Source organism: Erigeron canadensis, chromosome 7 (genome assembly GCF_010389155.1).
Source record: "Erigeron canadensis isolate Cc75 chromosome 7, C_canadensis_v1, whole genome shotgun sequence".
Taxonomy (NCBI): domain Eukaryota; kingdom Viridiplantae; phylum Streptophyta; class Magnoliopsida; order Asterales; family Asteraceae; genus Erigeron; species Erigeron canadensis.
In genome coordinates, this window is record NC_057767.1 from 20,256,390 (window position 1) to 20,274,377 (window position 17,988).

Consider the following 17,988-nt stretch of genomic DNA (forward strand, 5'->3'; position numbering starts at 1 on the left):
CAAACCCCTGAACAACCAAACGTGCTTTATTTCTAGTAACGATCCCTTTGTCATCTCGTTTGCATTTATATACCCAACGAGTTCCAATCGGTTCTTTACCTCTAGGCACATCTACTAACTCCCAAACTCCAAGTTTTTCAAATTGAGCTAATTCTTCTTGCATAGCTTCAACCCAACATGGATCTTGAAGTGCTGCCTTAACATTCTTAGGTTCTACTTGTGAAATGAAACCAGAATACAAACACTCAGTTATCAAACCGGTGTCTTTCACTTCACAAAACAAACTAGTTAAATCCTTATTCAACTGATTTCTAGTTCGAACAGGTTCTGTAGCATTTCCAAGAATATTTTCAACTGGGTGATCCTTATTAATTCGATATTGAGGAACCGAATCAACATTCATACTTTCTCCTAAAGTTGTTCTAATCTGAAACTTAGGAGAGCTGAAATCATCTTCCGATTCTTCAGAAATAGGACCATCATCAGGCAGTGTAACCTTCGATAGAGTAGGTGGTGTAGTTTTTGCGGGTTCATTATTGTCTGAATCTGGTGTCTTATCCTTGTCCTTACCACTCTCATCAACATCAGTAGTAGACTGAACGTTGGTTGGAGTAGTATCGACATTCCGAGTAGGCGGAGATATAGGAGTATTATCCATGTGATCTCTTAAAATAATTACATCGTCAATTTTCTCAGGATCTGAATAAGAATCAGGACCATGTAGTGAACTAAACACACTATCATAATTGAAGTTTTTGCCACATCCAGAATGTATAGCGGGCTTATGACTGACAATCTTGACAGTTGTTCCCAAATCAACTTTGCCAGTCTGTTTGTTGTAAACCCATCGAATTGATGTTCCCGGTTTATAACCCATGAGAAATCCCTCTTTAACCTTTGAATCAAACTTTGACTAAGGTAGATACTTCAAGAAAGTACACGGTACACCAAATGGTTCAACATTCTGTAAATTCGGTTTCTTTTTATGTAGAAGCTCATAACATATCTTATTATGACGCTTAACTACAGTAACCCTATTTAAAATTTGACAAGCTGTATTCACCGCTTCCGCCCAAAACATAGTAGGAAGCCCTGAATCTGCAAGCATAGTTCTGGCTGTCTCGATTAGAGTCCTATTCTTCCTTTCAGCAACTCCATTCTGTTGTGGTTCATACGGAGAACTGTATTGATGTTGGATTCCCTTTGACAAACAAAAGACATCCATCACATTATTGTTGAATTCAGTTCCGTTGTCACTCCTGATTCTCTTAACACGAACTCCATAAATATTTTCAGTTTCGAAAAAGAAATTTATCAAAATCTGCGGAGTTTCATCTTTCGACTTAAGAAAGAATACCCATGAGAATCTTGAGTAATCATCAGTAACCACCAAACAGTAATACATGCCACCGATACTTCTTACATTTACTGGACCAAATAAATCCATGTGAAGTAACTCAAAAGGATTGGCAATAGAATTTTCTTGTTTCGGTTTATGTGCAGACTTTTGTTGTTTACCTTTCAGACAAGGTACACATTTGTCTTCCATTCCAAACCGTTTCATGGGAATGCAGTCAACCAAACCATGTTTGACAATGTCATTCATCTTTCGGAAATTGATATGTCCCATTCTTCTATGCCATAGTAACGATTCAGATTCGTTTGCTTTTGATAACAAGCAAACAGACTCCTCTGGATTATCAACACCTAACACAAGGCCATAGATGTCTCTCTTCCTAGGAGCTTTCAGCAGGATCCAGTCTTCGGGAATAACATATCCTGGTTTCAATATAAGTGCTTCTTTCTCATTAAAATGGACAGTATTACCCTTGTCACAAATCTGAGAAACACTTAATAAGTTATGTGATAATTGTTCCACATAATTGACTTTCTCCAGCGTAATCTTCCCATTGACAACATCACCTTGGCCCGAGATGTTGCCGCCCTTGGGACCAGCGAAACTAACGTACGAACCATTTACATCTTCATAATTGGACAAAACATTCTTGTCCCCTGTCATGTGCCAAGAGCATCCACTGTCAACATACCAAAGACTAATAGGCTTCCTTGGTTCTCCCTGCACATTAGATGATAAGATGGTTAGTTTCTGAAGGGAACCCAAACCTTTTGAGGTTTAGGTTTGCCGAATTCATCTCTAATGATCAATTCGATCCAATATCCATCGCTCTGTAATGGAGCCTTGGATGAAGATGGTGTCACAGACTGTTTCTTAGGTGAAGTGAAACGCGTCTTAGGAGGTGAATTCCTTGGTGAGTGAGTACCAAATCTAGGTTGACTCCCTAATCGATCATAGAATTTAGACGAACTATTAATTCTAACAGGAGGGGATCGATTTTTTTGAGTCATCTTCCTAGGTGAATTACTCCTTTGAGGTGTACGAGAACGACTCGGACTTACACTACTAAAAGTAGTATTCTGTGAAGGTCCCTGTCGTTTTGGAGTCTTAGCCCTATTGACACTTTTCCTTTGATCTGTAACAATAGACTCTCCATATGACACATTTCTAAGTAACTTAACATAATTCTGTGCATTTTTATTATCAGGATGTCTTTTTGCATACTCCTCATAATAATCCTTTTTATATGCACTCATAAACTTTGGTGAAGCTACTTGTTCAACTAGTTTACCCTTCCCTTGAGTATTAGGAATATCATTAACATCCCGTGACTTGACTTGACTGTCATTCTTAGGATTCTTGACCTTTCTATTTGGACATTCAATAGCTATATGGCCTTTCTCACGACAAGTATAGTATTTCTTTACTTGTTGTTTTCTAAATTGACCATTCTCTATATCAGGAATTAGTATACCATACTCCTTCATTTCATTTATGGTATCAAGCGTCTATATTGCTTCTTCCATATTTGTTATTGGTTTAAAAGGAGCATAATGTCTATCCTTATATGGAATTTGTTCAGCTAACCATTCTTCTTTATTTTCTACACACCAAACTTTATCAATTATTGTTTTAGGTTCAATCCTATTTATAGATACTTCTTTATCATAAAAAACTGTATCACAGTCCTTCAAAGTATAGTATACTACTTCATCTGGATTAAAAACTAATCTAGTTTGTTGGTAATCTTGTAGAAGTAAATCGGAATCTTTAGACTCATTACCTTCCTTTTCACGGATAACATTTTCATTAATTAAACTAGTTGAATTCTCTTTTAGTTTCAATATTTCTTGTTTTAAATCTGACACCATTCTACACACGTCAATTATAGAAGATAAAGAACAGGATACCTTCTGATCTGCAGCCTTGCAATCTGCCATGTATGCAACAAAGTCTTCAGTTGTCATACCTTCAGGTATCTCAAAGTTCTTCATCTGTTCTTCAATGCTCTTCATAGAAATGTTATCAACAGGATTTGATGACTCGTTCTTTTCTTCAGATGCTTTTACTGCAGTCATTTGTTCACTCTCAGATCTTACTGTCTCAGCAACATTACACATATTCTTCTGTACTGTCTCAGATGCACTTTCTTCACTTGAGTACACAGCATAATCAATCGTTGCGGCTACCTCATCATATAATTCTACCATGTAGTCATGATTCGAGGTATCATCGGATTGTGTATCCCATTGATAAGTACCATCTGGATTTTGAACAACAACCACCTTTGACTCCGAAAATGGTGACGAAACTGGCTGCTGTGGAGTAACAGAATATGTAATCATCACTTGCGTCTTATGATTATTTGGTGTAACACCGCCTTGATTATAATTTTGACGACCAACAACAGTATTATCAATCCTCTTAGGTCGTTGACACTCTCTTGCAAAATGACCAAATCCATCGCAATTATAACATTTCACCTTGGATTTGTCAAAACCTTTAGTGCAATTACCTATAGGTCTACCAGTTCTCTGAGTGAATCTTCTGACCTTAATAGTAAGCATAGCAAGCTGCCATTGTAGATCCATTTCTTCCAAATCATCAGGATCTATTTGATTGTAATCCTCATCAATTACTGCAGGATCAGTAACCTTTCCCCCAATAAATGCTTTATGAGCATTACAAAAGGCTAAGTAAATACTCATTCTTCCTTCTGCAGAACTCATACTCATTGGCATAGAGTGGAAAGATTGTGCATTGCTCTTAACATTTGAATTTGTATTGTCATAAGCAACATATCCGGCAATACCATCAGCATCTACTATTGGTGTAGCTTCTGCACCACTTAGAAATGCATTATTTCCTGAGCTGGAACTTGCTAAATGAACAGACTTAGCATGATATAAGGATGGATCTTGTATAAAATCTGAGTGAGTATCTTTAATCCTTCTCTTCATGTCTCTATTCTTCAGCTTGGAGACTACCTTCTCAAAATCCCATGTATTGTATTCCTAATCATCTTGAAGTTGATGAACATAATCAGTCCATGTCTTAGGTAGTGAATCCAAAAACTTATCAACTACCTCAGTTTGAGGATAAACAACTTCAAAGTACGACAACTCAGTGGTCAAATGACAGAATCGAATAATAATCTCATCAAGAGATTCCCCTTTCAGTCCATTAAAGGCTTCATACTGGCGCTTGAGAAGCTTGATACGGTTCTTCTTCAAAGTTACATCGCCCTCACAATATCTTTCGAGAGCATCCCATAAATCCTTTGAAGTAGTGTACTTTTTAAACAAATGTACACTATCTTGAGGCAAGGCCATAGTAAGAGTAGACAATGCCTTTCCCTCAACAGCGTATCTTTTACGTTCTTCAATAGGCATATCAGCATAAGTGTACCTACTGATCACACCGTTCTTCTCATATGAAGGCCAATCAAAACCTTGAGTTATCACTAGCCACATTTCCATGTCAGTGAGACGAATGTAGTCTTCAAAACGTCTCTTCCACATCCAATAATTTTCCATACGGAAAAGCTTTGGAGGTGTATTACCTCGACCAACCTCATGATCGTGCATGATCATCTGGTTGATTAGTAAGGCATTGGGTGAGTTTGCGGCAGCTGGTAAAGTCGTCATTTTGAATCTTTTGAATTCAAGTGAAACGAAATACTAAGTTCGTGTGGCACGAAGTACACGAAGCACGAAGTCACGTCGCATGAAGCACGAAGTCACGTGGCACGAAGCTGTATGACTTCCACGAAGTACGAAGAATACGTGGCACGAAGCTAGCATGAAGCACTAGTCACGACCTAAGTCACGAAGAGTGGTTCGCGCTGACGTGGCACGAAGCTAACACGAAGTTAACAGATGACGTGAACACGAAGTTCACTTCGTGCTGACGTATACACAAAGTAACACGAAGAAGAGCACGAATTTTCAAATTAACACGAATTTCGAACGAAAATTGCAATCAATAGCTAATCAAACAATCTTAAACCTTCTGGTAATCAACCTTAGGGCTCTGATACCACTTGTAAGGTGCCCTATTGTTGCGTGGATCGTAATAAGACATGATTCGTTATGTCAAGAGTGCGGAATCCTCTTGAGATAACTAGATTACTAATGCCTTTTGTTGATTAATGAGCAATTAACCAACCCAAGGAGATGCACAAGGCTTGTGGTTCGTGTAGGAGATCACACGAAGGAACAAATAACCTTAGATCGTTAATTCGTGAATAACTCTCAAGAATTCGTAAATCATTAACCTAATTTCGTAGATTAGGTCTTGTATTTATACTAATTGATATTGGGTTCGTGTGGGCTTAGGCCTTAATTGCGTAATTAAGCCCGAACAATAACTAATCGTTCTGCCTCGTGCTGATGTCAGCACGAGGTTCATCCTTCACACTGATGACGTCAGCACGAGGAACGACCTTTGTTTTGACTTTGTTTGACTCGTACACAACATCCAATCACCGTTTAAGTGTTCTACGACACTTATAAACCTTGATTCTATGTTCTTGTACCTGCAAAACAATATATAACACACAAACACAATACAAAACACAAACAGATATAATATTGAAGTTCAAACGTAATCATTAAATATCAACACAAGTTCTTATTTAAATGATTACAAACAAGTTCCTAAAAACATAAACGATAATCAAATCTATGTTGCGATTGTCACAACGAATCTGCATCTACAGAACTTTTGTTGTCGGTTATATATATATATGGGAAAATCGAATATGAGTAAACTGTTCATAGACGGCGGTGGTGGAGGTGGCAGCGGTGGCCAGAGGTGTGTATAGACGGTGGTGGTTGCCGGTGTAGAAATCGAATATGAATAAAATATATTGTCCGCGCAATGCAACGGTGACAACTCTAAATAATAAACACTCCTGATTATCTAGTCGGTGCTAAAACAAAGATACACACTACCAAGCTAGCGAATTATTATTAATTAAAATATATGATATCAGTGGCGGGTATTTGATTTATAAACTCATTTTATGGCATCTCTTTTTCATATTATTATATATACTAGAAAGCATGAATCGGTTTGCGTGCACCACACATTTTTAACACTTTTAGTCCCTGTCATTAAATTTGTTGCAGCAATGGTCCTCATCATCTAACGGCTGTTAATTTTTTCCTGAAATTATAGTCCCTTTCGTTAAATTTGTTACAACAATAGTCTCTATCAGCTAACTCTAACCTTTTAACTTTAGGTTTCTTAATATTTGCCACATAACTTTAACCTTTTAACTTTTGTCACATAACTTTAATTTTTTTTACTTTTAACACAAAAGTTTGCTTTTATTTAGTTTTTAAACATATGTTTTTCTAACTTTTGCCACGAAAGTTTCATTTTTTTACTTTTTATGACGGAAACTTTTAACTTTTAACTTTATTTCAATTAAATTTAATTTCTTTTATTTTTGGCACGAAAGCTTTGTTTTATTTAGTTTTTTAAACTTTTATTTTTCTAATTTCTTCCACGAAAATTTATTCTTTTTACTTTATATCACAGAAACTTTTAAACTGTTACTTTTTGTTACATAACTTTTATTTCTTGCACGGAAATTTTTTGTTATTTACTTTTTATACATTTGTTTTTCTAACTTTTGTCACGAAAGTTTCATTCTCTTTACTTTTTATCACATAAATTTACGAAGTTTTCGTCATTTTATTTTTTGCCACATCACTTTTATTTTTTCTACTTTTCACACAAAGTTTTGTTCTACTTTTATTTTTTCAACTTCAGCCACCAACGTTTCATTTTTCTTTACTTTTTATCACATAACTTTTTACTTTTTAACTTTTGCCATGAAAATTTCATTTTATATAATTTTTCACATGTTTACATGTCACGTAATGTCTCTCGGGACAACCTCAAGGACAAAAGAACTAGTTGAAACCAAATATTATTTTGTCATATTATTTTGAAACCAAATAAATGAAAGTAAAATTACTGATAAAGTTTGTAGTCCTATTTGGTAGTTAACATAAGCGGGCCCAACTATACGTTCTTAGTCTCATTTCAATCTTTTCATTATATTGTTGCATACCCTCACACCCATCATTTTTATATTAATTTTACAAAACAGAAACCCTCTTCATCGGAAAAAATCATATCATCCCCTAGAACTCACTCATCACCACCATCTAAATGATCCAAAAGCCAGCCTACTTCGTCGACATATCAATTTCCGGTAGTATATCCAACTCCGTCAACCGGCCGGCACCGTCGACCTTTCAGATTCACTTTCCACCGGCCATCTCCGGCTATGAACCCATTTCTAGCAACTCTTCAGATCTATCTTTCATCAGCTATACATCCCATTTTCCGGCGACATTTAATTGTTTGACCGTCCGTTGACCGGCTCATGCCGATTCAAATCCCGATCCAGTTCATCATAGCACCATGACTTTGCAAAATCCCTCTCTGCCAACTCGATTCTACCCTTTCTGATTCGTTGACCGGGTTTGATCGTTGGTTGCAGACATATTTCACATTTCCGGCGAGTTTTCGAATTTTTCCGGCGAATCGGTTTTATTTTGGCAAGGGTTTGTGCGGATTTCGTTTCTGAGCATTTTGGTGACAATTTCGATCTCTAATTCGAAGAAATGGAGCAATCGTAGATCTATGTTTTCCGGCGATATTCATGAATTTTCAGGCGGCAGTGACGGGTGGTTGGCAGCAGGTGGTGGTGGTTGTAGACGGAGGCAGCTGGTGGTGGTTGTCGAAGACGGCGGGTGGTGGTCGTTGCAGACGGCAGCGGGTGGTGGTTGTAGACGGTGGCGGCTGTACACGGCGGAGGTTGGTGGTTGTAGACGGAGGTGGTTGCTGGTGGTGGTTGGTGGTGGTCTATGGTGGTGGTAGTGGTGGTGTTTGGAGAGGGTTGGTGGTACAGGGGTAATTATCTTTAAAAAGAGAGGGTCATTTTAGGCGATTTAATTCATTAATTGAGATTTTCAAAAAAGGTGAGCAAGTATCCTTGCGTTGCGGCGGTGAGATGGTGAGGGTGATAGGTCATAGAGTATGATAGGTCATGGTAGGTGATATGTCATAGAGTGTCACAGCCACATGTCTTAGCCGTACGGGCTCCGTCCTCGGATTTAAAAATTCGTTGATAGTATATCTAATGACATATCTAATGAAAGAGCATGAAATTTTAAAAACACCCATATAATTTTTATAATTTATTGAGGTCCGGTTTTTGATATAAAAGACTTTGAAAGAATTAGATGAATAAAATTAATGATTTATATGGAGGAGAGAGAAAGTTGTAGGCAATGATGTATGGTACATTATGTATTATCATGTGTAAAATTGTTAAAATTGAAAGTTGAAATTTGAAATCCTATATGCTTTATAATATAGTATAGATTAGGGGGGAGGGAGCCGAAACTCCGAAAGAGAGTTGGGAGGGAGATGGGGGCGAGATGAAGAAAGGTTGGCGAGTTTCGGCTGAAAGTGGAGGGAGATGGGGGCGAGATGGGTCGGGCGAGTTGGGAACTCGCGGGGAGATGAAGAAGAAAAGGGCCAGAAGTGGCAAGTTTGTGAAAGTGGGTGTGACCGTTGGAGGACTAGAAGGGGAAGACAAAAGAGCCAAGGGTGAAAGTTGACAAGTTGATAAAAGTTTTTTTTTATTATTATTTTCTTATTTATATTATCATTCTCCATTCCTATTGGAACAACAAGCACAAGTTTTCTAGCTATCGTACCTCAAAAGTTCTAACTAAGCCTTCATCCTCTCCCTACGCTCTTCCATCGCTGTAGCTTTTCTCAATCCTCTCACTATCGGTAAGCAACTATGTACCTTTCTGTCGTGTGTCTTTCACTTTCCTTACACCACTCTTTTATCCTTCCTTCGTTCCTAGTCTCATTTAAACTTCTAAAAACACAACACACTCCATATTAATTCCTGAAATGACATTTTATTATTTAAAAGAGTACATTACAACATAATTAAAAGTACTTAACATTACAACATATTAAACACTAATTTTTTTTTGTTCGTAAACTGCTTCGGCATTTATGATCAAATGGTTCAAGTTGATGACCGCATTAGCAACTTCTTCCATAGCACTTTCAATCTTGTTGATCTTACCCTGCAAATAAGTAAAGTATTGACACTCAAGATTAGTACAATGCCCGGTTTGTATATAATCGATTTCTTTTTTACACCATTGCCTCTTCGCCTTTAGTTTTCGACCAACGGCAACAAGTTCCTCTTTGAACATTTGGTGGTCAAGGATATCAGTCATGCCGTGATACTGTCATTCACTTGATCGACAGTCATTGGTGATTTTCGGTTAGGGGCATTTGATGAAGAAGCATTATAGATTATAGATATAGATATACACATCCTAAGCTGGTTTTCTGTGACGGTTCCGATTTTCTCTAGCCACCCATAAGATTCTTCAAAACTGCGACCATTTAATAAAAATTAAAGATATTAACCCACCAGACCATCTTGGAGGTGGTTTGTAATTGTATGACTTAATAATCTGATGGTATAACTTATACAGTCATTTACCTATATACTAAAAACCAACCTGTTTTTTACAAGTTTATATGCACAAAATACAAACCTACAAGGTACAAATACATATGCATAAGTTACAACATCTTTCTTCCCCCCCCCCCCCCCCCCGGCTCCTTTACAAAATACATAGAAGTCTCACACACATCTAGGTATTCAGCAAACCACACACATAGAAATACAAATATAGATACATCCCAAATTTACAATCGATGCTCAACTAAGATCTTCTTCAACGTAACCCATATAGAGATTCTAAAATGCAAAGTCGATGCTACTTACATAGTTACATAAGTTACATAGAATTAATACGAGAAGATGGTTACTACTGAGATTTTGCACGAAAAAGAGTTTGCGAGCAAGCTAGCTTTTGATCGCATTTCTTTGTGCATTGGTGGTGGCATGTTGTTTACCGGTTGCATTATCTTTTTTTACTGAATATCTCTACGAGATGGATATAAATTGATGCATGCATAAGTGATGAACTGACTATCGATACATCAAGACTTCGAATCACTAAATCGATGATAAGGTTTCACTCCTGAAAGCAAAAAGCAACTGTACGTTGTGGTGACGGTGATGGAAATAGTAGATCACAATTTGAAATCGTAAGGATTGAGGCGGCTGAGTGGGTTAGTGGCAGTTAGTGACAAACAGAGGCAATGGCGGTGAACGGGGATGGCAGCACCAATAATTGTTGTGACGACGGTGGTGGAAATAGCGCTTGGTTGGTTGATGCGGTGGTGGTAAGATTGTTGATGTTGCTTTGATCATCGTTCAAATTATAGAACAAAAATTGACAAAAGGCACTTTATGATATATATTGAATTGTTGATTAAAATGAAAATGCTTTCCTACAGAGAAGAAAAAAAAGATAAAAAAGAAAAAATAGAGGAAACTCATTTCTTACACCTACCTTTTTGATATTGACAACTCAAATGTGAGATATACATAGTGTATCACAATATGAATTGACATGTATATGGCTCAAACTTTTGTAAACCACTTGGTTTGGAGTTTATATTTATTTTTTGATATATTTAGTTTTTAATAAATATACATTATAGGAAAATTCATTATACATTTGGGTTGACTTATTTAAAGAACAAATTGAAGATTTTGATATGCGTTTATTAAACATGTAGATGTAGATAGTAAAAGACAATGTATATAAATTGAGAATTATACTTATATTTTAATTACAATTAAAATTCATATATCAAGTGTACTTCTGATTCTTAACAACTTAAGTATGTAATATAACAACTTTACATACCAATTTTTGAGAATAAAAGTTATACTTTTCACTCCGTGTAATGAGTCGTTGATTCTACTTAGAAGGAAATCGCCTATACCACGTCATAAATTTTATGTAACGTTGTGCCTCTCGGGGCAACGCCCGAGTAAAAATCTAGTACTAAACCTAAAACGAAACACGTAACCAATAGTATTGCAGCTAACTGAAGCAGTGACCAAAAGTCCAAAACACATTCCCATAAGTAGCGGCTCCATTTAGAAAAAAAAGTTCTTAACACATGCGTATGATGCTGATCGTGTCAAAAGAAATTTAGATTAGCAATTTTTATCCAACACAGCACAGTATGGTTCATAAATACGGAAATAAGAGTCGCTACATCATCAGATTTACATTGTGAATCTATAACATTCCTATTAAGTAATATCTACCCTATAACAATAACATAGCCATAACATTTTCACAATGGATAGAACTTATAAAAACAGCCACTTTGTATACATTCCCCACATCCCATACTTATCTACAAGATGACGCATAACCATTCCTACATTGTGCTTGTTTTGACCATTTAATTAAAGTCCATGAAGCTAGGTTTGAGGCCGCCCTTCGCATTTGAGTTAGGCATTTGGGCATTCGGATTAGCAAAGTGATGGAGTTGTTGGCGGTGTGATGAATATTGAGGTGGTAATGGAGCATTATAGTTCATCCCGTTATGGAGTGGCAGTTGACCTGCTTCAATTTTAAGACGATTCACTTCCTCTTTTAGTGCTTCATTCAAAGCTGTGAAACAAGAAAGATATTTAGAATGGAATAGTAAGCTTTGACTTTTGACTGTCGACTTTGATTAAGAGTCATCTAACTGTTGCATTTCTAATTAAATTAACCTTTCTTAAAGGATGCCAACGCCGAACTTGTGGTCTTTGGTTTCAAGTTAACTCCTTGAAGCCATTGAACCACATATAGGTCGGTATCTAACTGTTGAATTGTTATCATAGATGTATTGTTTGCTGTATGATCTATATAGCCATGAAAGCACCGTTCGTGGATTACCACCAGTACATACATAATATCATAAGTATATAAACATACCAGAGAGTAGTATGTTTTGACTTTAAGTAAATACTATTTCTTTACAAATTATATATCTCCTCTTTGTTCCAATAACATCATTTTTCTATTTGTTGAAAGGTCAACATCATGACTGATATATATAGAAACAAAAGGGTAGATGGGTGGGAACCCCATGGTCCCATGTACCATCTTGGTACCTAGAGCGCACACCGCATAGAACTCAAGCCCGGTGAAATAACATCATCACACATGGAGCACAAGATATATTTCTCCACTTGCATTTGGCAAGAGTTGAACCTCTTGCAGTCTTCATCTTGTGGCCCATGTGGTTACATGGTGACATACCAGTTGATCTATGATCAATTGGTATCATAACTAATACATATTATATTTATATACACATATACACATACACATACACATACACATACACACACATATATTATATAATAGTTCTTTTTAAACGCAATCTATCATACTCCTTCTAAACTACGCGAATGCCTAGGATGCAACCTAGATCTTTCGAAAACCTACCCTAAAATAGTCTTTGACCTCAATCTTGTATTTTCCGGTTTGTTTGATTAAAGGGAATCTCATGCTACATTATGGGTTGCTATAACATTTCGTCTCTGACTTTTCCATTCTTATAAATAAATGTTATCTTATGCTTGATAACACACAGATAATTTCCATTCTTATAAATAAATGTTATCTTATGCTTGATAACACACAGATAATTACAATAACTATCGGTAATTGATCTTCCAAAGAAGATAAATGATAATTATCAGCAATTGATCTTCCAACAAAAATAAATAATACCTATCAGCAATCAATCTTCTGACAAAATCAAAGAATAATTATCAGCAAGTATGTAACGGGCTCCTTTTAACCAGCTCAGCCATCCCCATAGGTTAGATTTTAAACTTGCCTGTTTGACTCGTTAGCATTCTATCTAGTAAATCCCATATCAACCTATCGTCACTTAAATGAGTTAAAACTGCTACCTGTACTATGCATGATATAATGAGGTTCCAAGAAAACATAGACGACCAAGTAAAGATGGTATTAAGTTGAAAGTATTACCATCTCTAAGGTGGGCATGCTGTTCCAATGCTTCTAACCGGAGTTTGAGCTCCTTGTTTTCAGATGTTAAGCCAGTAGTATCACGCTGTATTACATGAAAGGTCATAGCGTCAGATGGTTTTCAATTTGTAATGTCTTTTCAAAAGAATATAATCCCAAATGATCGCCAAATTAGTAACATTCAAGAGATGGATAAGTACTTCACTAAAATGACAGCCAAGAAATCATTAACAAGAGATATAAAAATCCACCAAATTTTGGAGCCAGCGCACATAAACCTTTATATGTGAAGATCTCAAACATGTAGGATTACAACAAGTTTTATTCTCTTCAGCCTTTATCTATATGTAAATACATATGTTATGTTGCTACATAGTGATAGTAGAGTAGACTGAAACATAAGGCTAGTTATATTTGTCTCAACTAACAATACATATTTAGTCCCACAAGCCTACGCTACAACCTATCTATGTTTTACATTGAGGGCAATAACTGGTACAACACAAAACCTGGAGATTTATAAAGATACTTGCATATCCGATCTCCACTCGACATATCCACCTATACTACCAATTTCCCATCTTTTTCTTATTGACCAAATTATTACCCTACCAAGCACAATCTGGTTACCTCGATTTGCAGGAAAAGTATATGCATCGAGTTTTACCTTTGTGTTCAAATAGCCTAGTTCATGTTAGTTTTTTTTATAATGTAAAAATATGACTATTATGCGCATGCCTACAAGGAAAAATATGGAAGTAACTATAACCATCCCCCCCCCCCCCCCCCCCCCCTTCCCCAAAACCAAAAAAAAAGCATGATGTATGAATTTGGATACATAATAGAATTCTTTCAGCTTATTTCACCCATTTCCCTTATAGCTAATGTTTTAGCTTATCCCATTTCACCTTTTTGAGATAAACCCTAGCTCAACGCACCCCAATTGTATCAACAGGGCAAAATTATATACAGTTTCCCGATGACCAAACCTATTACCTAAGTAAAGGATATTGTGAGCACATAATCTTTATGAGAAAGAGACTTGCTAATACTTTACTTTGCGTGATTATGGACTCTGGTACTATGAACTCATTAACCGAACTGGTGATACATTTTGCTACAACATACATTAAAAAAACCTAGTTTCTGATAAACATAACTTGACACCATTTCAAAATAAATGCATTATAGTTATGAATTTTATGCCTTGTGCAATATAAGTATAATCAAAGTAGCAGTCACACTTCAGCTACTCACTTTTACGAATAAAATGTGTAAATAATGTAATGATTTCTATGAAAACCAACAGCTAAAAAGATACAAAGTTGTGTACCATTTAGTGTAGTTTGCCCAAAGATAAACAAGTAACTCTTTTTTAAATCGGTGATCGTATACTAGTGTAGTTGTATATCAGCATGATCACACATAAGTGCACCCTCTTATCTTAAAGCTTCTGGTATGAATATCATATTCTAGTTGGCTACAACAATATGAACTATTGACAAGTACCTGTAGCTTCGTGACTTCTGCAGAAAGAGTTGTTGCTTCATTCTGAAGGGTATGCACTTTCTTCTCCAACTCGCTAGTATATCTTGTTTTGCGTTCCTTTGATCGAGCGGCAGACTGTCTATTTGCAAGAATCCTAAAACAAGAAAACAAAAGATCAAACACATATGATTGTTTGCATTCCAATAGCCCAGGATTAACTCACAAAATCAACCCAAACAAAGAACTACAATTTAGTTAAAAGGGTATTTATGTAAATGCACTTTTCAGTCAATTTATTGGTTGGTGACCTACTTTTGCATTATTATGCAAGTCCCATCAACTAGTTTTCATAAACATTTTAGAACTAGCTTCAACCAAACTTATGATTAACTGAACAAAGTGAATTTAGTTATCACCACTCTTTCTACTTGATTTACATAAGTAAAAAAACACACATCCAAACACTCTGATTTTTCATGAGAACATGATATATACCAACCTAAGCAGTTCAACCTACTTGAAAATTTGTCCCAATATAAATAAAATACACAATAATATACTTACCTAGCAAGTTTAGTTTCAGATTTTTGTCGAAAATGTCATTTTGATCACCAATTGAACCAGTAAATTATGTGACACTCTTGAAGAGAAAAAATTGTTCCCAAATAGTCAACATGCTTCCAGATTTAGTCCCGTTACAGTAAGAAATTGTGTTTTAACTTGATAATAACATAAAAACAAGTTCAATGACTATATTAGTACTATTTGATTGGGTTTCATGCCTATGTCAGAACAAACTCGAAAGTATGGCTCCATTCTACAGCTTAAACCATGTAAGCAAAACACATAACACTGAAAAACTAAGGATTTATCGCATACTCCTATAGTCTTGTATACTTTATGATTTGTCCCTTCCATATAAAATATGTCCCTACTAGAGCATTTTGTTACCAAAGCAATTTGTTTTTGGCAACAAACTAACTGTCCTATTAGTGCTCATAACGACGTCTTTTCGATAACAAAATGGCCTAACAGAGGGTTCGACGGTCTAGAACGGACAAATTACGAATGCTGAAGATATATCGCATAAGTACAAAAAAAAAGGCCCAACCTTTTAGCTCTTTTCGGATCGATTAAAGAAAGCTCAGCCAACTTATCAGGGCCAAGTGCTTTCTTGGAATTATCAACCATCATCAACACAGAATCCCCAATTCCTGTGCCATCAAACGACGTCGTTTCATCAACCGACCCACCTCGTTTATGCGCTCTAAAACCATCCTTGTCACTCTCAACAGGACTAAACTCATCAAAAAAATCGGACCCGACTGAAAGACTTCTTAGATGTTGATGGGTCGACCCATAACCCACCTGCCTCTTCTTCTTAGATTGACCAGCGTTGACTTCCGACGATTCAGATTGAGATGGTGGTTCAGGGTCAGATGAAAGTGATGGGAGGTCAAGACTTGCGAAATTGAAGTCTGCAACGACGTCGTCTAAGAGGATGTCATCTTCTTCTTCTACGGGGTATCTGAAAAATGTCTCTGATTGGGCGCGGCGGTGGTGGGGCCCACGAAGGGGAAGATGATGGTGGTCTGTGGTAGTTTCCGACATGCTGTTGTTTGACGAGGTTCCTCCGGCGAACTTTGAGTCCATCATATCATATAAGGGTTTGGTTGGTTGGTTGGTTAGATGGTCAAAATTTTGGAACTGAGTTTTGGGATGTTGTAGTGATGTTTGGAAATGGGGTTTGCCATGTGGTATGCGTTGCATTTGTTTAGTTTTTGGCTTACAAATTAATAATAAAATATTAAAAAAGTTTAATTTATAAGGCCTCTCCTAACATAGGTCACATCCCTCACGTGCGCCAAGAGCACATTCGATAGCATCCTCTTAAGGTTTAAGCCGTCGATGGGTCTTCGACCAAGACTCCATAAAGAGCAAGCTCGTCGACGGGTTCATCCTTCAAGCCCTTTCGATCCATCGATGCATGTAGACGAGTAGAATGGAGCATGGTGGGACAGCCTGGTAACGTAAAAAAAAAAACAAAATTTTTTTGAAACTAACAGTTAGTTTTTCTTTTATTTTTGTTTTTATTTTTAACTTTTCATCTATATATACTATTTTTCACATCTCATTCTTCACCACTCATTCCATTTTTTTCACAATTTCTTTAATTTTCTTCACAATATCAAAAAAAAATTTTCACTGCCACTCCATCTCTAAATCATGTCAAACAACGAAAATCAAAATAACGACCTTTGGAATACATTTCTTGAAAACTCGATGCCGGCTATGTCGTCAACTAACCAAGGCCAAACAAGCCATGCTTCAACCTCATCCAACTCGCCCCCAATGGGTCCTCCACCCCCTTGCCTCGTTAACCCATATTCTCAACCGTATTACAATAAAATTAACTACAATCCAATTATGGGTCAAAATTGGACCGAGTCTCAACGTTTGGCGTTAACCCAAACTCAAATGCAAGCTCCAATCCAAGCTCAAATGGTGTTTGACTTTCACCAACAACAACAAAGACCAAGAACCTCACAACCGCCATTGATTATCAATGAAAATGTCCCCGATAAAGTTAGTGTCGCGTCTGCCGATGATGAAGATGAAGATGAAGTTGTGGAGGTGGGTCGTGGGAAGAGACGCGTCACAAAATCGATAGAGAAAAGGAACTAGGAGAATGATGATACACTGTTGTTGGCACAGTGTTGGGTGCATTGGTCGCAGGACCCGGTGGTGGATAATAGTCAGACGGAGGGTGTTTTTTGGAAAAAAATTGGTGGAGATGTTCAACAAAGAAACGGCATATGCACCACGTACCAAGAGCCAAATACATGGCAAATGGAACAAGATTAAAAAGGGGTGTTAAGGAATTTGGTGCGGCGTTGAAGAAGGTTAGCGAGCAAGGCCGACAAAGTGGGGCGAATAAGCGACAGGTGGCTGATGCGGCTGTGAAACCATACAAGAAACAAACAGGGGAGAAATATTGGCATTACTAGAGTTGATATGACCTTCTTAAAACCTTGTCCAACTTTTGGAATGAAAACGAGGCCACGAGTAGTCGACAAGTTCCGGCAGTAGATTTGACCGCCGATGACGTTCCATCAGGCGGGACCCTATTCTCACTCCCATTCCCACCCCCACCCTGGCCCC

General features: G+C 37.0%; 1 protein-coding gene across 2 annotated transcripts; it reads right to left on the bottom strand.

Moving 5' to 3' along the window:
* Positions 1-11,502: 11,502 nt before the first annotated feature.
* On the bottom strand, positions 11,503-16,600 carry LOC122606982 (transcription factor VIP1-like). 2 transcript variants are annotated; one of them, XR_006325011.1, is made up of 5 exons: positions 15,938-16,600; positions 14,848-14,980; positions 13,339-13,423; positions 13,075-13,259; positions 11,874-11,961 (listed from the first exon to the last, which is right to left on the bottom strand). XR_006325011.1 is itself a non-coding variant. In XM_043779896.1 (4 exons), exons 1-4 carry the CDS (start codon positions 16,594-16,596, stop codon positions 11,750-11,752), a joined length of 1,089 nt encoding a protein of 362 aa, XP_043635831.1. In that variant the 5' UTR covers positions 16,597-16,600; the 3' UTR covers positions 11,503-11,749. The 2 variants fall into 2 exon arrangements, 1 of the variants encoding a protein (XP_043635831.1); XM_043779896.1 differs by lacking the exon at positions 13,075-13,259 and having other exon boundaries at positions 11,503-11,961.
* Between the last annotated feature and the right edge of the window lie 1,388 nt (positions 16,601-17,988).